Source organism: Prinia subflava, chromosome 1 (genome assembly GCF_021018805.1).
Source record: "Prinia subflava isolate CZ2003 ecotype Zambia chromosome 1, Cam_Psub_1.2, whole genome shotgun sequence".
Lineage (NCBI taxonomy): Eukaryota > Metazoa > Chordata > Aves > Passeriformes > Cisticolidae > Prinia > Prinia subflava.
In genome coordinates this window covers 11,915,044-11,939,008 of record NC_086247.1, presented here as the reverse complement: position 1 = coordinate 11,939,008, position 23,965 = coordinate 11,915,044, and the positions used below count along the sequence as shown (strand labels likewise).

Genomic DNA, 23,965 nt, shown 5'->3' with positions numbered 1-23,965 from the left:
CAGGAGACCTCTGGAAGGAGTTTACCTCTCTCCCAGTATGCAGTGCAAATATACACAAATATACACATGCTTTAAACATGAAACAGACTGGTAATGAATGGACTCTGTTTAAACAGGAGTAACAGTCAGACTATGGGCAAAAATGAATGCATACAACTTCTGTCTTCATGCTGAACCCACCCAGCTTTTCCTCATCCTTGGCACAACTGAAAGGCTTCAAATGTGCATGTAGCCCAGCATGCTATGTGTAGACTCTGCATCTCTCATTAGCTAATCCACAGCACATGGTTTAATTTAAATTTTATGTTCGGCAAGGAGTTAATTTTCTCATCAGGCTGTAAATACTGGTATAACCAGTGGAATACATGCAACTCTAGTATTTACAACAACCGAAAATCTGGCCCAGTATGCATCAGCCACTGTCTCTGACTGTTCTACTGAAAGAAGACCTCCAATCCAACTACATTTAGTCTGATAAACAATGTATTTCCTCTTCCTGTGTTTTTCAGACCAGATGTGCTAAGGCCTACCACTGTAGCTAAGTGTTACTTAATAGAACACTGCCAAAGTGGAAAATATCCCGGTTTAATCACATAATTAACTTGGATCTTTGTAATTTTCCCCATTTTTAAAGACAGCGTTCCTAGCTAACCTAAATAAGTCTCTGCTAACAAAAATGGAGATATTTATTTGCATGGGTTGCTTGGTTGTTTGGGGTTTTTGGGGTTTTTTTAAAGAAAATTAATTCTGGGTCAACTTCAAGGATTAAGGCAACTCCAGATTTTGCTTGCTGGAGGCATATTCCCAAGGATTTGGTTTAATATTTTTGGAAACTTAAAAATAGCATGTTTTCCTCCTAGCTTTGTTCTTTCCTACTCAGCAAGCACAGATTTTTGACCCTGTATTCCCAACAGAGCTTGAAGCTAGCTTGAGTCTTTCTTGTATCTGCTGGCATCTACAACAGCACACTGTTACTATCATCCACACTATGACCAGACAAATGAGAATCCCTCCCAACCCCATGCTGAAAAGGCCAGATCTCGATCTCTCTTGTACCACCTCACATGCAGAGTCATAAACACTCCTGTGAAATACGCTGACAACATGGGTTTGCTCCTGCCCCACTCCAAAGTTAAACTGAGGGATCTTGGCTATTCCTCTCTAGCAATGCTGCCCACTTTGTGTCTCACCAGCTTGAGCCTTGGAAGCCAGGGAATAGTTTCATCATCAAATTCATGACATATACCATAAGCTATTGCCTTTTTCTCTCCAATAATTTTAAAACAGTCAGAAGAGGTCACTCAGTAAATGGCTTTCATATAAAACATCCTCCTGCAGCTCAGGGAGCTTATTCAATCTGTGAGCAGAAGTGCAATTCTGGGAGGTTAACAATATTTTTTGTCAGACACTATTCCCTTTCTTACTTTTTAGCGTGGGCTTCACCCACAATCAGATATGAAAATCAGATCTAACACGGACTCCTCTGCTTCAGAAAATTATGACTAAAAGGGCTTTCTTGTTTATTTTGGCAGTTATCATGGTCCAGAAGAAAGACTAATTCTACAATTCTAAAATAGGTTCTTGGAGATGGGGAGACATTAGGTCCCATTTTCTCTGCGCTTATCTGTCCTCATTAGTCATCAGATGCAGAAGCCTACAGAGAAGATGCTGACAGATGTGCAAAAGGAGATTGCCAGTATCCATTCCATCACTGCCAATGTAAAAGCAGACAATGCTGGTGACAGCAGCACCAATTCATCACCATCTTTTGATATCTAAATATAAAGTAACTTATCTCTAAAAATGCAGGCTGGCAGTAGCAAGAATACAAACTACTCTTCCTCAGAGTACCAATTCTCTAGGATGCCAAACATCTGCCTAAACTAATTTGTGGCAATTTGGCCCATGGTTTTAAGTTGCTAATTCAAACTGCACTATGACTTCACAGTATTGAGAGCAAATAGCTTTTTTTTTTTCCTATTTTATATATACTTATTTAAGATGGGAATGTTTTATATTATATTAAACTACTTCTGGAGTTCAGTTCAGGTAGATTAAACCACCTCCAAGAAATGTGTTCACCCAGCAGTCCTAGGAGCAACCAGCACAGTGGTAAATTCAACAATTAGGATGTTTTACAGTTAAATCTGCACACAAATCACTCGACTGGGCTATCACTGAAGAACAATTCAACACTAATGTGTTTGTAATTATTAAGCATCTAAAAGCCATATAACTTCATTTTGCTTGTGAATTAAACACCATGTCATTGCCACAACTTACTTGAAAACCTTTCTTACTAGCACCAAAAAATGCTTTTCATCTCTGTTTCTGTGTATTCTTACAACCCCCTAATCAACTCTGAACAACTTTTAGGCAGTTTCTGTCTTATGTTAACCTTAAAACTCAGTGTCAGAGTTCAAGAAATTATTCTCTTTTTCTAGAAATATAGATACTTCTTTTACCACTTCCAACAAAGGAAATAATGCACAAGGTAGAAGTGTTACTATTAATTGCATCAAGTCTGTCAGGCATTTAAATTAGATTGATGTGGGATACACGGATTAACTGTAACAAAAAGCATCTTCTAGCATCAGACTCATTCAGTTAGCTCGTAATTATCAACAAGGAACATTTCAGTCCGAGTTCTGTAAACCCAAAACACTCTGAAGATATGCAAAAGGTGCAGATATCACCTTATTTTCTTAAACCAATCAATCCTCACCCCTAGGTTCATTGGTTCCTTTTGTCACACTTTTCCCCTTCTGTTTTCAATGCTTTCCTTAAGAAATAAACCCAGGCCTTGAAACCTTTCAGATGACGTGATGTTTGCAAAAAGACATCTAATGTTTTTGTGTTTTCCTCCTTCACAAGCAGGCAATGTTCTTTTACAGCAACGACAACAAAAAAAAAGTGTCTGTGTTTTTTTGGATTTAAACAACATAAGGCAATTAAATATTGAGACGCAGTCACGTGTATGATGAACATGAACCTTCCCATTGGTAGTGTGGAAAAGGAGGAGCTGAACTTGATCTGATTTGTAACCTCCTGTCCCAGGCCAGGCCTGAGGATGTTCATCTCCTGTAGCAACAAAGCAAACAGTTCTTGCCTGCACAGGCAGCATCTTGCCCTTGTACTCTCGGGTGGAAGGAAGATGCTAAGCAGCTGCTTGCTAAACTGAAGGCCATGAAAAATCATTTGGCTCTTCACCATAACATCAAACCTAATTCATAGGTTTTTGGCCCCCAAATTGCAAATTGTACATCAGTCTGTTTTTGAAAGTTTACGTTTAACATGTCTGGGGGGTTCCCAAGTATCACTATCATCTGTTTCTTCCTCATCCTCCTGATCATCCAGTATTTCATCTTCCTCCTCATTCTCATCAAACAGCTCTATTCCAAGTTCTAATCTTCTTTGCCTTTCTGCAAACCATTCTCTGACCTGCTCATATCCCATGTGAGATTTGGCTACCAGTTCATCAAGGTCTTGCTCATTAAGGAATTTGTGCTTCATATAATAGTCCTTCAGGATTGCTGTTCCAGTTTTAAATTTTATGACCGACACACCTCTGTCCCAGCAATTTAACCTCTTGCTTCCCCGAGGCCTCCCCCGGGGCCTCCCTCTCCCCCTCCCTTTTGGTCTTCCTCTCCCTCTCTTCCTTGCAAAGCCTTGGCCATTCAGACTGTTTGCATTGGCACTCTGGTAATAGTAATACCACTTCAATCCACCATTTTTCCAGGCATAGCGAGTATCTCCAAACCAGCTCACAATTTCTGACCTTGGAAGCCCAGTTTCTTCTGCCAGCTTGTTGTATTCTTGTGGAGATGGCCACTGAGTACGGACAAAGGAACTTTTGAGCATGTGCAACTGCTCTGGTGATTTTTTGCCTATTTTGCTTGAAGTGGAACACCCTGATTTTGTTCCTGCTGTTCCATCTCCTACAGATGTTTCTCCAGACTCCTCTTTTGAGCTGCCAGCATTGCTTTCATTCATGTCAGCTCCCTCTTCCTTCAAGACATTTGATTTCCTTTTTTCTGTAAACCAGGCATCAATCTCTCTCCTGGTCAGTTTTGTTTGAGCTCTCAACCTATTCATCTCTTCCTCAGTAAGGACAGGGTTATTAAGAAAACTTGCTTCAAGGACTTGCAGCTGTTCAGAAGTCTTCTCTTTCAGTTTCTGTGGGGTGAAATCAGGAAAAGTACCCCAAGATGACTTGCTCTGTGGAGTGACTCCAGTTGGAGATTCATTCATTTCATCACTTGAATCAATAACAATGGTGGCACATGAATCATTGTTGAGATGAATCCCATGATTATTCTTTGAGTTTCTCTGATTGTAGCGTGTATCACTGAACCACTTTTTGATCTCTCCTTTAGTGAGGCCTGTTATTTTCATAAGTCTAACAATTTCTGAGTCTTGAGGAAACTGGTTTTTAAGGTAGCTGACTTTCAATTCTGCCAGTTGTTCCTTAGTTTTTTTTGCTCTGATGCCAAAGGAGTCAGGATTCATCAGTGTGGATTCATTTTTGATAGGCTGAGGGGCTGGAACGGCAGCTACTTGTTTGGTTTCTGCAATAGGCTGAGCACTGTGGATCTGACTCTTCTGTAACTGTGTTTGGTTTGGGACTCCTGCTACAGTCAAAGCTATTGGGGCTGTTACTGGTAATGTATTTGTACCTGCAACTTGAGTGAGAACGAGTCCTGGCTGACCAACTATTTGGCATGTCTGTAAAATCGAAGGTAAGCCATTGCTAGCAGCTGAAATGTGTGCTGGAATAACAGTAATTGTCTGTGGCACTGTATGCACTGTGCCATTAAATTGTTTCCTCCTTGCTTCCTCCACCTCCTCTGGCGTCCAACTCACTCCGTGTTTCAGACGCTGGGCAGAAAACCATATTTTAATCTGTTCTTCTGTGTACTTAGCTTGAGAGGAAAGAACAGTGATTTCTGACATGGTTGGATATGGGAATTTGTTGTAGGTGTTAAGCAAAAGAGGATTGTTATCCAAAGCAGAGTTATAGGCTGGAATGCTATTTACAGGTATTAGTACTTTTGGAATCAGGTTTGAGTTCTGTGGAGCTGTAACAGCTGTTATAACCTGTGCCACCCCAGGCTGAAGCACCGGGGCCGGGGTCACCACCGCACCAGCCACATCCGCTGCACTGCAAACAACTGAATGGCTTGGTTTTGACTCAGAAACTGCCGCTGGGGGGTTTTCTGCTACTTCTTCAGAGTTTGGCTCATTTTCAGTTCCCTTTTCTTCACCAGGAATGTCATCAACTACATTGTGGAAAACAGCAATACGCTTAGACTCGGTCTTGTTTTTCATCATTTTCATGATAGGAGTTTTGCTGATGGAGATCCCTGATGACGGGACCTCAGAAGAGTCAGCCTGTCCAGCATTTTCTTCTCTAACAAAACTCCCATCAAAAGTGAGATCATTTACTGTCTGTTCAAAGATTGTCTGGTTATTACGTTTCACCATAGTCAATTTAAAATTCTCCTCTCCAGGGTGGTGCTTCAAATTATGTTCTGAAAGGGCATCATATCTTTTGGTAAGGAAATTACATTCTAAACAAACGTAGGATGAATTTAATACTACGTTGGGGTGTTCTGAATCCACATGAAAAGTAAACATATTGAGATCTGGTGTCTGAAAAGTACAGTATTTACACTCATAACCACCTTCTACTTTATTTGTGTTTTTCTTATTGTCTGCATCCACATACTCATGAACATCCTCATCACTTGTTACACTCTCTGCTGTAGGGTTATCTGCTGGCGTGAGCACAGGTGGTCCTTCCTCCAAGTCTGACACCATTTCTAGATCTGGATCCTGCTCATTGGCTAAGACCATGCAGGGTGTTGTTGACTTTCGTTTACTTGCCATGACTGTTACTGTCAAAATGATAATGCCTGGTCAGACACAGACTTAGCTTCAAGCTCTTCTTGATTAATAATAGTAATAATAATAATAGTAATAGTAATAATAATGGCTTTCGGTACTTCAAGTCAGTTCTTGTGAAGTCTCAACATTTATCCCATTAGCAGCTTTTCTTTCGTAGTGCAATCAGATTAAAAATAGTTGAGGATGAGATGTTGAGACACACTGTTTTAAAGTCCACATCCACCACCTGTAGCAAAGAAGAGACAGTGGAATTAGTTTAATTTAAATAATAACTTCTATTTTGCTACATATTATGGTTTAAGGTAATTCAGTCCTTTGAGGTTTAGTGTGCCACTGCTCATACCCTGAAATCGGACGACCCATTCCAAGCTAAGATAAGAAAGACAAAATCCAATCCATTTATTACAGGTTGAAATTTGATTCAGTTCATGTTAATACAGTGACAGACCTAAACAAGAGAATGGTATGAAACAGGTAACTTGCTGGCTGTTTCCCTTGCTTCAGAAGCCTCTTCCTTCAGTGCTGAGGTCAGTCTTGCCCTTGGGACTGCTTTGCCTAAGCTATAACAACTTCTCTCAACTGTTCTGTGAGCCCAAGTCCTTCCTATCACTAACTTGAGCCCACTATGACATCTCCACTGCTGGCTCTGTCATGTCTTTCACATCAGAGGCTGTGAAGTGTCCCAGGAAAGGCAGGTTTAGAGTATTTTTCTACTGCATTATACATACAAGCACAATCATGTGCAAGGTCTTTCTTCCATGTCTGAAAGCAGGCAAAACAATGTCTTTTTAAGGCATTCTGACAGACAAAAGACAATTATCCTTTCTTCCTAGCTTCCCAAATGTCATTTTCCAATTGAAGACCAATCTCAAACCAATAAAAGTTGATTGCTAGCACATGGCAATTAACTAAAATCTGTTTTCATGCCTCTATGCATTAACAGAGACATGACTGATTGTGTAAACTGTAACAGAGAGAGAAAAAGCATTGAAGATTGATAGCCCAAGCAGAAGCCTTAGCTTCACATTTTTTCTTTAGGCAAAAGATAAAAATGTTCATCCACAGTTGCCACCCAGTGCTGCTCCATAACCTCTGTTTTTGAAGCTGTGTGTCACTTTACTGCTTCATAAATATCCTCCTTAAATGTTTTTAACAGTCACTTTCTGCGCTATGTCTGTGACTACATCCAAAGTGCAGAGCCTCACACAATCTCCTTTTTATGCCAAGGATATGGCTACATGGCATTAAGGACACTGAAAATGCTCAATAAATCTTGGGTAATCATCATTCCAGGATGACAATTACTTAATGGTACTGGAGTAGAAAGATATTCTTCTTCCACAAGTTAATAGTGGCAGTCTGTAAAACTGAGCGCAGAAGTGCAAAAGATACTTATTTTCCTGCATGTACAAAGTACCTATTGCAGGCCACCTCATTTCTCTTTGCAGCAGTAGGACTATGAAGCAAAGCTAAATAGATCCATTTGTCTCAGTGTCCTGAGGGACAAGAGGTAGAACATTATTAACCGTGCTGCTTCACTGTGGGGCTGGGGGGCTCTTGACAAAAGGGAAGACAACTGCCAAGACAAAATTGAGCAATGCTCTGGGGGAAGAGCTGGGTGGTATTACCTAATGTTTCTGCAATTTTGAGTAAAATTTCAGAAACGCCAAAAATGCCTATTTTATAAAGCAACTTAACAGCTAGTTTTGCTGACTGAAGTTGTGTTTTGAGAAGTGACTGTGGTACTCTGCAGTGCCTCATCCCCAGCACAGCACAGAGGATCTACACATGGGGCAGTCTGGAGCCAGCTTAGGCACCAGCCAAGGGTCCTGTTCTGGGGTGGCCTGGAGCACAAGTGAAAACAACATTTGATCAAACACGCAGCATTGGAGCATGCTGAAGGCAAGGCTGAAGATAAGGAATAAAATGGGAACCTGTTCAACAAATCAATAAACGTTCTTCTCCAGTCTCCTCATGTACTCAGTAGTGTCCACAGTGCCTGAAAGCCAACAGGTCTATGGGCAATGACAGCACCTGCAGGCTTTTAGCTAAATCTCTATCACATCTCTGCTGTGCTTCGGTTTTGCTTATGGTGCATAGGCAATTATTGAGTCCCTCTTCTGTTTACCAAGACAGCAACACATTTCTTTGTTGCAAACAGGTCTCAAAAAAAGAAAGCTGCATCTGTGCTCTTCTGACTACACTGTGTAAATTCTTTTTTTACAGGATGTTGTGATGTGCTGTTTAATTTATGGCTATGAAGAGCTATGACAGCATTCAGTAAAATATCAATAAAATGAGATGCCTGCAACCCGTCCAGCCTTCTTTCCTCTACAGACTTTACAGAAACCTCCATTCCCTCATCCCTGGAGCTAATGTGATTATTCCACCTATAGCACCCTACTTGACAGGTTCTTTCAATGTAGCAGCAGGGAATCATGAAAACTCACAGTTGTGTAGTTTTTCCAACCAATTATGCATCATCCTTGGAATCTTCATTTCCTCTAAAATACCTCTTCTGTTCTGCTTACAGGACTGTGTGGGACCTTGCCAAATAGCACAACTTCAGTAAGGTCTGCAACATTCTGTACCAGTAGGCCAATGACTCCAACAAAAATGAATTAACAGTATGGTTTTGTCAAATCCATCTAAGAACCTTGTCACAATTCCTGAGGTTCTTACAGATTGTTTTTTAGTAAGTTCTTCCTGTACTGAGCTGGGAATGAAGATCTCCTTAACTGACCTGAGATTCACTGTGTTCTCCTCTGCTCAAGCATTTCTCTTGGTTAAGACTGGACACTCTTCTGCCCAGTCCTGTGCTTGCCTGTCTCAAGGCCACTGAGATCTCATATGCCATGAATTCCAAAAGGTCATCACTAATGGTTTACAGAGTGCTTTTGCTTGTCCCTTACATACCTTAAGATCAAATATGTGACAAAATATTGTGAAAGACTTTCTCTTTTTATCCCTCCTTGTGAATATTGACATTGTATTGTGCAATTTGGTTTGCAAGTCAATAATCCAGGTGTTTATTTTATGTCAAAAGCAGCATTTTTTAATAAAGGAATCTGAAGAAAAGCTTTCAGTTATTTGCACTGCAATCCCCTTCTGTAATTTCACCTCAGATTTTCATAGAATTGACATTCCTAGCAAATCAGCCCACGAACCAGATGTTTTTCCAGGAACATAAACCAGCAAGTGCAGGCGTACATTTTGAAAGTCCAGAATCTAATATTTTATCTTTCAGAAGGCAATTTCTCAGGACACTGTTCTTCAGAAACATAAACAGTTAGCAATCCAAATTAAGTATTAATTATATTAAGACAGATTAATTCCAAAGTGGAATTCAACATTTAAAGTTGCCTTTATAGCAGATTTAGATGAAGGCTTATATAAATATTTTCTAAATGGGGGCAGAAACCTTCTACCCATTTGATTACAGTTTGAGAAGGAAAAGACATAGAGTGACCACAGAAGACACACAAGAAAGAACTTGCTTCCTGAAAATTTTTTTTAGTCATTTCCTCCTTCCCTCCTCCAAACAGGAATACCTGATGCAGCAAGAAAAAGAAATTAGTTTACAGAAAATGTTCACTGTGTGTGCTTTGTGAAAAGGCATTGCTCCCTGCTTGCTGTATGACATTTCTGTCCAGTGTGCAGGAGCAGCATGCCAAAAAAGTCCAATCCCATGTAATGTGATTTTAAGAATATGCAGAGAGTGGCTCAGGAGAAGATGAAGAAATAGAACCTGCTTCTAACTTTTAAATCCACCTAGATTACAAATTGCCTACAACTTCACACAGGAAATGCTGCCTTCTTATAACCCATGACAATATTCAGTCGTTGATCCTTTGTTTAGCCTCCTTCTACTACTATTTATTCAGAGTAGATGTATCTATGTCAGAAACTATCCTGCAGAGCTCAGTGTAGGCTAATACACTCTGATCTGTGCTGCCTCTCAGTGAGAAGGGTGAGAGACTGTTGCATTGCCATTTTCTTTAGTTGTTCATTTTCTGCAAAGTTCAGAGAGCCTTACTGCTTATGACTTCAAAATAAAGCCGTATCTCCGTTAATCCTGCAATATTCACATTTGATTCCTCTTTTAAAATAAGGTCTGGTACTAATCCAACATAGGAGTGAAACTTGTCAAGCTGATTTCAGCAGAAGTTCTCATGTATTACAAAGTTCTGGCCCACTTAGGGTCCTGTAGAACTGGTAATGAGGGAGGCAAGCACCAAAAGCTACTGCAGTGCCACGCAGAGCTCCAGGCTGTGCCAAAGCCAGACCCGTGATGGAGCACTGGAAAGCTGACACAAAGCCCAGCAGCGGCTGAAGGGAGCCTGCCACAGGACATGTGACTGGGCTTTCTAAGTTACTTACTCCCAGTGCTGGTTTTAATGGGTAACAAATAGTGCCATCAAAGTAAATGACAGAATTTCATGCCAGAAGCAACCACTAAATGACCTATGTTCTCTTTCTCTGTTGCACAACATACCCCAGGTACCTCTGTGGAGAGCACAGTAACCTGTGCCCCTGCTTTTGATATAGAAAGCCACAACCAGATTTTGTACCTGATCATATAAAGCTAATGACCAAACATCTCAAGTACTTAAAAGCCAGGGGTGCACTGACCAAGAGGTACCTTTAGCATGAATGGTGCATCTCTCTGCTCCTCAGTCATACAGACAGGCATTTTCTGTGTGATACAAACAGCTTGGCAGCCACACTTACATAGGGAGACCTTTATTTTATTGACTCTGAAGTGCCCAAACTGTGAGCACTCAGTACTTTTAACATCAGACACCTCTGCATGACAATTTTTGAAAGTGAGTATCAGACTTGTGCAAATGCTTATCATACTCAATAAAATGGCAGCAGAGTCGAGGATTTTTTTTTCTTTGCATAGTTACAGCTCTATTTTGTTTTAATTGCTGTGCTGTTACATACAAAACAGAAAGGAAGAAGAAACAAATTACTGATATGAAGAGAAATTTTAATGTATTTTGCATTGAATAAACATTTAATTCAACCCACCAAATGATTCATGTTGGCTTTTAAAAAAAGTAGAACAGTAAGAAATTATTAATTTTAAAAACTGTTTATCAAAAAAGTTTCTCCTTAAAACACCAAAACAAAAGGTTTTATTATTATAGGATTTCCCTCTTTAAAATGAAACAATCTGGCACACATATTACTTCACAAAATGCTCCTTTCAACTTCATCTTGCGTTTTTTTTTGGTTTTTTTCTTCCAGATGAAAAATTTCTAGAGACTTTAATTTTCCCAGGCCTTAGTCCAGGGCTGCAAGTACAAGACCTTCCTTTGACTTCTTGGAGTTGCTGTCCCCCGACACCCCTCAGCTCCTGCAGACACGCAGGCTGCAGTCCTACAGATGGGCTCCTCACAGACAGCCCAGCACTCCCGAGTCATCGCCGGTGCTGAGCAGGAACCCCCGCGATTCCGAGGTGACACAGCCCAGCACAGATTGTCTCGCTCTCCTCCCCCTCTCCTCCACTGATTCTGATGAACGTACGAGCCCTCATCACACCAGAAACCAGATTTCACATTGGCTGCTTTCTGCTTTCATTAATATTTGACTGTCACCATTCAAAATGGTACTTCTCAACAGCAAATAAGAGTATTAGTAGCACTCTACCCTTGAAAAGTAGAGCTGGGTCTCAGGGCTTACAGCTTCCAATGCTTTTATACCTTCTGCTGGGCCAGTGGCATTGGCAGAGGCCCAAGGAGCAGCAGCAAGTTAAGGACAACCCTGATGCATGACAAAACAAGAACAAGAGAAAGAGAATCCATTACACATAGGTGGTTTAAAGCAGTCTGCAGATGTGCATGACAGGCATAAAAGCACGATCAAGAGCTGGTAATAAAACATCCTGCGAATTCTACCTTGGATACAAAAAGGTAGTGATACATTATGACTCATAATTCTGCTTTTTTATTTTTTTTTTTTTTTAACAGTGGAATGCATTTCTCAGACCTCAAGGCCAGATCCTTGCCAATTTTCAAGTTCCTGTGTCAAATCCCTGAGGCACAAAGCTGCTCAGAAAAAGAAAGATAGTGCGGCTTTTACATGGGGATTGCCTCTCTTCCTCTCCTTGCTTCCCTCCTCAATCTGCTAATTTCAGGCTTGAACCAGCTAATGTCTCCCAAAAACTCAGTGAACACAGAACAAAAGCAGTCTCAAGACAAAAACAATGTGAGAAATTCTCATTTCAACTATAAGAAACTGAAAACAGGGACTTGGAGTGAACTGACCAGGTGACACTGATACATACTGCTACATGCTCCACACATGCACACAGACTTGGGTACACTAGAACACAAACCCATAATTTAAGTAACTTGTAAAGAACCCCAAAATACTTGAAACAAATGTATAAACACAGTGTTTTATGAATAAGGAAAAAGCAAGGACTTGGAGCATCAACTGAAAAGCAAAAAAGATCAGTTCTACTGCATGGACCTACCTAATTCCATGTCAAGGTGAAGACCATAGGGCACATTTTCAAGGTTTCAATAGCTCTTTAGAATCTCCTCTACCACCTGGTCCACTACAAGCTTTTGCTCAAATTGCTTGCTCAGAACCTTTCCTGTGTGCCTTGGATCCACCTGCTTGCTTCCCACCCCATGTCCTCCTTAAAGCCTCCCCAGCCTTGCAGGTCTGCTTCTACTATGTGAGGCCAAGGCAGAGTGCATAAAAAGTCCTTTATGATCAATGGCATGTGATTTGCATCTCCCCCTGGAATGCAAAATACTTTACTTCAGATCTTCAGGTATTTTATAAGGTCTTTTTAAGGTGCTCCAGAATGTTTCCACAGTCATATAACAGTTTTACAATTGTAAACTGAATCACATAAGAACAGACAGAACAAAGAATTGATCTAGTCCCTACTGGTAGACTCCTACACTGTGGAAAAATGCAGAAGAATTTTATGTTCATGCTTGCAAGTACAGCTGATCTTATAAAAGTTCTCCATGATGCTATCTATCCTCTGACCTGATCTATACAATGCTGGTCATGGAACACCATATTCACAAGTCAAAATACAACATTTTTGAGAGGGGTAAGTTCCCCTCTCCATATTCATAGTACATGGTACATGAGGGCAAGTATTCCCAGTGCAGCATTAAATGACTGCCAGGACCAGGCTAAGACTATCAAGCTCACTCAGGCCTGTCTTTTCTTGCAACACCAACATACTCTCTGTCTGCTGCAGACAACTTCAGGGACATGGTGATGATGGTGGAGCAACAGCACTTCAGCACTGGCAAGGAATTGTAACCAGTTATCTGGAAAGTTTGTAAAAATCTGCTTGGGATTTTTAAGGAATTTCCATCCTTGCAAGTTTTCAAAACTTGGTAAGACCCTGAACAACCCTATCTACCATCACAGATAACTTTGCTTTGAGCAGGAGGCTGAACTAGACAATCTTCAGAAGTCCTTTCTACTCTAATATTTCTCCTCAGGATTTTGAGATGTTCGAACCTATAACAAAGAAAAAAAGAGGATAGTCCAAGCTGCCTGCACAAACACTCTCTGCAGGTCTCAATTATCCAGTAAAATACCACTGTGTACCAAGTTAACCTTTGTGAAAAGCAAAGCACTTTTATTTGCAGCAGTGACGTGACTCCACGCTCCTGCTGAGTACTGTACTGTACTCCTCAGATACTCCCGCTGATTTCTGTGGGAGATAATGTCTTGTTCTATGTGTGACAAGACCAATTCCCTCACCCCCCACCCCTTGCCTCCGCCATTCATCCACAGAGTGGATAAACATTGTTTACTGCCTATCAGCCCAGTGACAAAATAAGGTAAAAGAGGCTTTCAAGTACACCGTGTGGATTGGAAAGATGAATATAAATACAGCCACTACAGAAGTCTGAGAGGTGACTGTGTACTCAGGTTACCATGGGGTAATGAAGAGGCCTGAAGACTCAGCAGATCAGAACAAGCATCTCTGCCCACGGCACAGGGAACAGGATGTTTGCAGTTACAGCATTTCACAGGCACTGCTGGGCCTGGCCCAGCTGTCCCACAGGCTCCCCAGCTCACCTGAACAAAGGCCTTCAACCAGCAGCCAAGAATCAACAAGGCTTCCCCAGGCTGCTTCCCTGTTCCACTGTTTCCCAGGCTAATGCCCTAAACTTTGACTGTGAACCTGACCTCTGTGACCTCTCTCTCACTGCTCAGAGCCCTGCAGAGGACAATCCCCAGTTTGGGAGCCACTGCCTGAGGAGAGCAGGAGGCTGCACCTTTTGCCCTGCTCTGCTGGAGCTGCCTGTCATGTGAGTCACTCCTGCAGGAGAAACACAAACCTCCGATGCTGAGTCCTGGCAGGGAAGTAAGAGGGCACATCACCAAAAACACACTGCCCTCTTTCACCTTCTGTCTCTCAAGTATAATGGTGGAAAATTAGCACAACATGATTTAACTGGAAAATAAGGACATAACTAAAACACTGTACTTTATTAGCTGTGGAGCTGCTTTTTTCTTTTTTGCAATAGATTTAAACATCGCAAGAAAAATGGATTAGTTCTGTTTTTAAAAAATATAGGTAGCTTAAAGCTGCATAAATATCCTAGGGTCAAAATCGTACTCTCACTGATTTAAATGAGAATGGGCAGCAAAATTCTTAAAGGAATACTGTAAGTGTTGATAAAAACACATGTAAGAGGTAACAGAAAAGCCTAAAAAACATTACACAGCGCAAAACAGAGTGACAGCTGGGGAGGAAGGAAGAGAAGAATCAGTATTATGTTCACACCACCTTTTATTTAGACTGTAAGTTTTAAACAGAAAGATTTTGTTAGTTTACATTAAAGTTTCAAGAACACACTGAACACATTCCCTCACACAAGAAACACCAATCTTATTTACTGACATTAAACTAGACATAACCATTAAGAGCACCAATTACAGCAGAAATTCTGTTCTAATTTAAACAGCTACGTTTTTATTAATGGAATAAAAGGACTTTAAAAAAATATATTATAATGGATAGTTTTAGTTCGTGCCATTGCTTTTTTACTTAACTAAGTTGGAAATTTTTACTGAAAATTCTGAATTATTGGCAGTTAACAACTAACCTTATACAGAGAAATTCTTTGTAGACATCTGCACTGAGTGAAGGTAGAAATTACTTCCTGAATGACAGAAGTTCCTGCCTCAAACTTTAAAAAGCAGGACAGCTTTTTTTCTATGTAAGATCTCCAATTCAGGCTTAAGGATAAACTCTGCCAGGGCTAAAATCTTAACAGACATGGATACATCATCATAGAAGCAATAAATTTACTCTAGGGAGTATTAAAAAAGTATCATAATTTGTCTCACAAATCAGTAGGTTTAAAAAAAGTAATGTTTGAATAAATGTACTCTTAGATATGCTACACATTTACCCTAGTTTAATAATACAGACATATTATGCCTTTTACATGCATTTTAAGTTAAATTTTAATTTCCAATCAAATATAGTTAGACATAAATTTGGGAAAACAGGAACTAATCATTAACTTAAGATAAGATATGCATAAGTCATTCTTTTCTAGGAAAATGACAGAAGTAAAAATTAATAATCTGAGTGTATGTTGATCTAAAGTAACAATCCCTGATATAATTTATCCCTTTACAAAAAAACCTCTGCCAACTACCACAATATGAAACAATGAGAATCACTTGCCATTTACGAGAGCATAAAATTCAACTCGAGATTAGGAAAAATCATTTCTATCAGGGTTCCCTCCATTCAGATTCAAGCTATGATCAAACCACCAATTTCCATTATTCCAGGTTCCATACATTAGGGCTGGTTTTGAATTAATGCCTTAGTTAAATGGTATCTGGGAGAGACAGGGAAATACAAAGACTGGTCAGGAGAGGTAATACGAACATGTCTGGTATCATTATTAAATCAATCAAATCAGAAGAGCCCGGGATACGACTGGGGTGTGGTACTCAAAGAGAATGTTTATAAGAGTGTCCAAGTTTAGCACAGAAAATAGGCAGGCCTGGAAGCCCCAAGGGAATAAGATGTATCTGTTGTTGTAAGGAGGCCCTGCAAAATGTTCCTGGTTCACTAGCCTGGGGCAAGCTTTTTCTTTTTTTCCTTCTTTTTCTTTTTTGACAGCCAAGGACAATATTAGCTTGCTTTTTTTTGTCATCGTCGAGCTGAGGCTGGGTGAGAATATTTTGTGTCTAGACTAATAAATGTTTGTAAGGATTTTGCAAGACTGGTTTATGGGAATAGAATCCTCTTTTTGTTTCTCTGCTGGAAAAAGCAGCATTAAAACCAAATGAGCACCATCATGCATTTGTTTTAAATTGCATATTAGAGCACTGCTATTTTGTGTGCAATCAATACATAATTTGGAAGAAAGATGCTTTTAAAATTCAAAGCTATCCCTGAGCAGCTAAGGTTCTCTTGGAAACTGAAGGAGGAGTCTGAAATTATTGTTCTTTTGTTTGCATCCCCCAGTGGGAAAGGCAGCACACAACTAGAAACCACTGTGCTTTGAGGCTGCACGAATCATTAAGAATAAAGATCAATCCCCCCTCCATTTAAACATTAGATATTAAAACTGAATCTAGGATGAAGATAAGCCAAACAGACTCCTTTTCAAGCTTTTATTGGGTTAAATATAATATCAAAGGGATTACATAAATCTTATAACTCTCTCTACAGAAATTTTAAAAAGGTAATTATATTTTGCAAAACACAGCCTGTCTAGACCCCAATTACAAGCCTCAGCTTAATCAGTGGAAATCAGTGGAATATGCATGGGCCAAAACCTACATTTTCTTTTCAATATTTGTTTCGGAGGGCAGGGTATCTCAAGATGAAATGGCTGACTGAGCTTTTTATTTCATTGCTTTGGGTGGAAATGACTGAATCTTTCCACACAAGTAGTGCTGAAGAAGCTGCTCTGGTGCAAAGCAATCTTCAGTCCCATCCCTCCAGTGAGCCCTCAGCCTCAGCCTCTCTCTCTCTCACCAGCTCCCTGCAGCAACAGGGCTTAAACATTGCCTGGTGAAGAAGAGAGCTCCTGTTCAGTAATTCACAGATAGTAATTACTATCTGTAATTGAGCATTACATCTGGAAATAGGATATTCACTCATATAAAGTAGCATATAGCTGCAAATTCTGAACTTAGAACTACCTTGTGCCCATATGCATCTGGCTTAAACTGCAGCTAAAGTATTCCTCACTCTTTGTCAGTGTGTGTGACATCAGAGTATGGTGCTGACTGTCATCATCCATGCAAATATTAATATACTGGAAAGCTTTCAAACCAAAGGAATCTGAATTTCAGTGTACACAGTGATGTAAAACTTATCCCTCTCTAGACTTTATGTACAATGATTAATATATCTTTTTCAAGAAGTGTGCTAGTGATTATTTCTCTACTATATGTACAAACAGTAAATTTATTTTTTCAATACTACTCTTTTCTCCCACATCTTCCCTCCTTCCTTCCTAAAGAAACAAATAGCTGATATTAGCAAGGCCTTATATTCCCCCTGGAGGAACCCAGGAAATATAGTTAAAAAAAAAAAGAAATTAAAAAGGCTACTTGTCAAGAATCTGAATTAAAATTAATAGTTTTGGACTGAAAAAACACTCAAAGTTGTAGGCATCTCACAAAAATCTCATCAAAAGTCTCTTCCATGCTAAAGTACTGCTTTTAATGCAATAAAAAACTTTGCTCTTTATTCACCAACAAATTTAAGTAAAATGTATTAAGAAGTCAAATTTGAAAAACATTCATAGGCTACAAGTAGCGAAGCTGTGTTTGCATCATATTTAAGCAGATACCTACGATGCCAGCAGGGATCTTGTATGGGCATCGGTTCCTCAAACTTATCCATGAACAAAAAACTGAAACTCACATGAAACTCTAGGTGTGGTAACCTTTTGTCAGAGTAGATATCCCCGAGAAGTTTGGAGGACAGGGAGCCATTAAGTATTCAACACAGCAAACAAGGCTGACCATTGTACAGTGCTGAATACTCCAAAAATTCCACTGGATCTACAAACGCATTTTACCTTGCTGAAAATCCTGCTGAGAAACAGAAAACTCCTGAGCTTTCACGCTGCTCCATCTAACTCACTTGGCAGCTGCTGCCAAGTGCCCAGCTCCACCTGATACCACTTGCATTTGCAGAGCACTCCCAGCTCCCACTGATTTGCTGAAGGCATCTGATCCATGTATAAAAAGGCAGTATCTTCTACTCGGAAGGTATTCTGAAGTTTGACTAGAAATCTGCAGCTCTTGAGGAAGCTCACAGCTGTAACTAACATTCCACTTCCAGTCTCCTACAGTCAGGTAGTTATAACCATTCTTTCCTGACTCACTCCCCACTGCTTCACCTTTACTCTTTTTGTGAAATACAGCATTCTTAGATCTCAACTAACCTAATTACCAGGAGAAAGTCTTACACCCATGCACAGAGCCAGTAGCAGAGTTTTAAAATCAACAGCACTTTGCCTTACAAACCAAGTCTTTCCATTATAACACAGGGAGGAAAGTAATCACGTTAGTACCATATTTTGTGTACGTTAATCTACTTCACAGCTTTAAGAAAGGCAAGCTTAGAGACCTCTACCAAGATTGCCTTGACTATACGAACATGCACTTCCATCTATGAAGTTCTTAGCAGCTTTCTAAGCTAAGACAATGTGAAAATAATCACAGTCCTAACCTATAACCAATGATTCAAGCCCTAAAATCTCTACCCAATTCACAGAATTCATTGTGAGCTAACAGCTATTTTCCATCTAATAAATGTGGTTTGACGATGCTTTGAAGATTCAGAGTGCTGAACATGTGGAGCTTTTACCCTCACCACTCAAAGTTCAAAAGCTCATTTCTGTCCTTCTGTCTGGTGAGGTGAATTTGGCACTCTCAGAACGATGCTGGCTTTGCCAAGCAGCGAGGGCTGGCGTCACACGTGCCTCGTTACACAGCTCTGTCTGCCCACTCTTTAAACAAAACTGTCAGCCTTCAAGCCTTGCTTCAGCAATGGTTTCAAATTGTGGGTCCCCTCAAAGCACGTGAAGTTCCTCCACATCCTAGTGAGAACACCAGATAAGGAAGGTGAGCAGCATAGTGCAAAACGCCACCAGAGAAAGCCAAGTTGCATAGAGTGAACCTAGAACACCAAAGTCACATTCTTAAATGGCTCCAAACATGATGAGGAACCTGTTCTTTTGAAGTAGAATATATAAAATTCCTTTGGACCTATCAGGCACAAGCAGAGGTTATGCTAAAGAATGTTTTCAGCATTAAGTTCTTTGCTACCTTTTAGATCTTTTAAGAAGTGCAAACAGTAGCATATTGAAAGTTCTTTAAATTTTTCTTGAAGGTTCTCAATCACACCACATCTGTTCCTCCTTTAGTCATCAGCAATCTTCCTGTCTTCTGTGCTTTAGCATGACAATGTGTCTTATCATTTTAATGGTATAATAAATGTAGACTACATTCTGCCCCTTTGGATTATACTCTTTTACAGTGAATTATACTGAACTGTAACATTTACTATGATCTCAAAGCTCTTAAGGATCAAAGAGTGGTACACACCTTTGAACAAGTGACAATAGCTGACTTTTGCTCAATTTGGGCTGATCTCTGAAGCTGGTTTGAAAGAATCCACTGCCAGTACAGGCACTGTTCTAAGAAATACATTACAGTTCACTGAACTCTAAAGGATAGGAAAAAGACCTGAGTGGACCCCCTGAAGTTCCATCCAGTTCCCTGACAGAAAGACCACAGAACTGGAAACGAACCATCAGTGAAAATGGTGCAAGGCATAGAATTATGAAATGCCATCTGGTTGGTGCAGGATAAGGAAATGTACATTTTGGTGGCTTCCACCTCCACAGAAAAAGTTAGAACTGTTTATGCAGCAAAATGGTTTGACAATTTGGGAAAGTCCTCAACTAGCCATGAATTTTTTTTAAAAAAGGAGAAAAAAGAGAAAAGATGAATCAGAATAAAAGAATAAAAGACAGTAAATTTGAATTAATAGTACTAATAATGCCAAGAGCGTAAGTACTCACATCCGTTTAATGGCTAATTTGATAATATCAGAAACCTAAATAATAACAGAAAATTGTTTTCTTAGAGGTGTATATTCAGCAAAGGTAACACAACTGACAGGTAGTGGGGAGCTACACAAGTAGAACGCTACACTCACTACTGTTGCTTATTTAGAAAATAGGAAGCAAACAAAAGGGAAAATGGGACTAAACTGAAAATTGCATCATTTGTTTACAAGTCCCTGACAACTCAGAAGCAAAACATCTTGGACATTTATGGATCAATGACCCTGCATCTAAAGCACAAGGAGAGGGAATATTGACCATTTATACACAGAAGAGAACAGCATGTCCATGCACTCAGCTCAAAATGTTCAGAACACTCCCTCACACCCTGACCCCAAAACTGTTATCGCACAGGATTTTAACAAACTGATCATTCTGAAAATTTTACAGCAAGCTCAGGATTTATAAAAATTAGAAAACATAAAATTACTGAATTTGATACTGTGAAATCTTTACTAGACCTCAGCTTGACAGGTAACGAGAAACTATTCACTAAAATAAGATTAGCCATAGCTTAGCTGCAAGTGATTGTGCTTCAGCTGTAATTATTATTCACAAACAGAAAAAACCCACAGTTTACGTGTACTTGGCTCTTTAAATGTTTCAGCTTCGTAAAGCTGCAAAAAATTCTGAACTCAGACTTAAAGGAAAAAATCTGACTTCAAAGATTAATGACTGTTTTTCGAATAAGACTCTTCTAAAGTTACATACAAACAAATGGGTCACCAACCGTAACTAGATGAGAAAGTTAACCCAAAATTTTAATCTTTCTCTCAGACTGCATATAAACAAATGGTGGGAAACCCAGGGGAAAATCTCAGCAACAGCAATAAGCTTAACTGAAATGCTACGGACGGCCCAGTGAAGCAAAAAATACAAGAAACAGCCTTCTGGGTACATCAGGAACAAAAGGAGTCCTAGCAATATTACAAAGTCCATTATTTGATAGAAATTCTTCAGTGTGGGAAATCTAGAAGAGGGAGAATTGTTCCACACATAGTTTTAAGTCTCCCACAATAAGTATTGTGAGAAACTTTGTGATAAATATTGTCTATTCCTGTAATAAACAACAGTTATAAACACCAGCAGTTAAGGCTAGATATCAGGACACTGGATCCAGATAAAGCCCTCACATCAAGAGAGGTGTTGCAAGAGAGGAAATAATCCAAAACAAAGCCATAAGAAACATCAGGAAAGTAGAAAAGTAAACCTCACAAAGGAAAGCTCTACCTCCAAGTACTATGTTTTTCCAGGGCAAATTTGGGGATAATCAGAGTAAACACACACATTATTCGAATATGATAGCAGAGGGCTTTTCAGTCTAGCAAAGATACAAGAACCACTAGCCTAAATTTAAAAGCAAGTAATTTCAGTTATACAAAATGGCATCTACTTCTAATCCGCTCAGGGGAATTCATTTAACACCACCAGTGGAACTGACTGCCTTGCTGGCAATGTTTGAAGAAAGTAACAAAAGGGTTTCTAAATTATGCATTTTTGCTCCAAGAGGTCTTAATTCAGGGCAGTCCTCTAGTCTACATCACACAGGTTGCTTTAAACAGGGTTTCTGTAAGTACTCATAAGCTTTCTTTTTTTTTGGCGTGAAATCCTTCTGAATAAAAACAAAAAACCAGACTGCTGATGAAAACCAACAGCACAGCTTTTAAAATTCCCTTCTCATTCCTATGTTTGAGGGAATATTTGTTTTCATGTACCAAATTTCATAACAAAATCCACTTTTTATTTACACAATGTTTATATGCAATTTGAAATGCTCAATATACTCTCTGTATACGTCTTCTTTTAAAAGTAAGTGGCACCTATGCCAGCTTGCAGACCCAGACATCTCAGCCTTCACTATTTTACGTGACACTTTGTACACAGTAAACTTCCCCATCTTTCCATTAACTACTTAACCTACCGAGCAGCTCAGAAATAAAGTTCAAGTACCTACCAGATAACATTCACTATTGCAGATACTCTGAGCCCTTTCACAGATCCAGAACTGCCTCCATTACATGGTTTATTGAAGTTGGTGTTGGTTTTCAGTGCTGCACATCCTGGTATAGGGGAAAGCTGAGCATCAGAACCGACCCCAAAACCCAGGCACCCCCAGAGGAGTAAAGCAGACATCTTCCCCAACTTTGCCTGCACATACACTGTACTGTTCCTTCACGCTCGCCCCCGCACTGCAACGCCACGGGATGCAAGATAACTCCGGAGCCAGAACTTCATGGCTCGCTGCCTGCCGTCAGTCTGTCAGTCCGTCCGTCCGTCCGAAACGCCAGCGGCGACAGCGGGCAGGAACTCGCCGGCTCCTCTGGGCGCATCGGGACTGAACTTCGTGATTCTCCTTTCTGACTGACGAGTCAGACGATTTTCCTCCACCCTGAGACCAGCAAAGCCCCGTGCAGGCTCCCGGCATGGGGCGGAGGAAGGAAGAAAGGGGAGGGGAGCTCGTCCTCGGAGGGGTCTGACCCCACTGCGGGCCGGGCCAGGGACGGGGTGCACGCACAGTCCGCTTCCAAGGGATGCCACGGCTCTGCCTCCGCTCTGCCTCCCCCGGCCCGCCCGGAGCCCGCCGCCCCCGACGGGCGATGACCCCCGGCCGCGGGGGCAGCGCCGCCGCCAGACAATGGGGAGGCGGGCGGGGCGCGGCCGCCCCACCGCGCCCACCCCGCGGGCGCCGTCCCCGTCGGGCCCGGCCCGCCCGCCCCCGCTGGCCGGGAGCCGCCCCCGCCCCGGGGCGGCAGCGCTGTCCCGTCCCTACCGGAGAAGTGCCCGGCCCGCTCCCGGGGGAAGCGGGGGCGGGCGCAGGGCGCGCCTCCCCGGGCAGCGGGGTCGCCCTCCCGCCTCCCGGCGCCGAGAGCCGCCCTCAGCGAGTCCCTACCTGCCGGCGCCGCTCCGCCTCGCCCCCTCAGCCCGCGCCGCCGCCCGCCCGCCGCCTGCGCTCACGGCCGCGCCGCCATCTTGCGCTTCACAAACTACTGCACTTCTTTCGGGGCGGGGGGGCGGCGGATGGGCCGGGAGCTCCCAACGCCGCGGCCGCCCGCGCCCTCGCCTCGCCCCGCGGCGCCCACTCGCATCCTCCCGGCGCGGCGCTGCCCCGGGGCGGGAGCGCGGCGAGCGCGGACGGCGCGGCCGCTGCCTCAGCCGCCCTGGCAGCGAGCGGGGGCGGAGCCGCTCCCGCCGCCCCGCCCGTCAGGCGGCGGACACCGGGCGCGGGGGCTGCCCCGGCACCGCAGCGCCGCAGCCCGGGGGCACCGGCGGCTCCTCGGACGTCTGGGGAGGAGCGGCGGCGGCGGCGGCGGGGTCGGAGCTCCCGGGCGGCCCCGCAGCCGCTGCTCCGCTGTCAAACTTGGGCTCCGCGCGGGGCCCTCCCGCCGCGCCCGGGACGAGCCGCAGGGACGGCGTCGCCCCCAGCCCGGGAAGTTTTTCTGCCACTCCCGCCCTGAGCTGCCGCCGAGGGAGGAGACGGCCGCAGGGTACCGAGCCCCAGAGTGGGGCGAGTGAACGCAGAAGTAGCGGCTCTAACGAAGAAGACACTTCCCACACCTCGGGTTGTTGGGGTTTTTTTGTTAGTTGGAGAACTTGGAGAAAGGAGACCTCTCTCCCTTTACTTCATACAAAATATTTTCATCATTATTTAGGTTAAACTCTCACTGCCCAGCTCTCAAAAACGTTTCTCTATACTATTTTTTCTCATCACTGTGTGCTATTTAGGGTCAGACAGTAAAATGTGACGGTTTCCCCGAGACAGGCAAAAGAAAGATGTGGCTTAAACTGTTCACAGGTGGTCACAGAAGATGAAGATTTACACAGCTGGGAACATTTTTTACAATCTGCTTAGGTACAGAATCCTGTCGAGCCTAGTAACAGGAAGACATTTTCTCAAAACAAGTTTTGATCCCAGGAATGTTTCTGGCTCTTCAATTCCACAC

At 41.9% G+C, this 23,965-nt stretch overlaps 1 protein-coding gene across 13 annotated transcripts in view; it reads right to left on the bottom strand.

Annotated features, from left to right (window-relative positions):
• Positions 1-23,052, bottom strand: part of ZHX1 (zinc fingers and homeoboxes 1) — a 33,092-nt gene extending 10,040 nt beyond the window's left edge. For 6 of the 13 annotated variants that reach the window (XM_063416722.1, XM_063416387.1, XM_063416470.1 and 3 more), the window contains exons 1-2: positions 21,979-22,908; positions 3,779-6,133 (exon numbers count right to left, since the gene is read on the bottom strand). In XM_063416722.1, coding sequence (XP_063272792.1) covers positions 3,779-5,889 — 2,111 coding nt within the window. In that variant the 5' untranslated portion in view covers positions 5,890-6,133; positions 21,979-22,908. The other 7 variants (XM_063416133.1, XM_063415873.1, XM_063416051.1 and 4 more) reach the window with 7 other exon arrangements.
• Between the last annotated feature and the right edge of the window lie 913 nt (positions 23,053-23,965).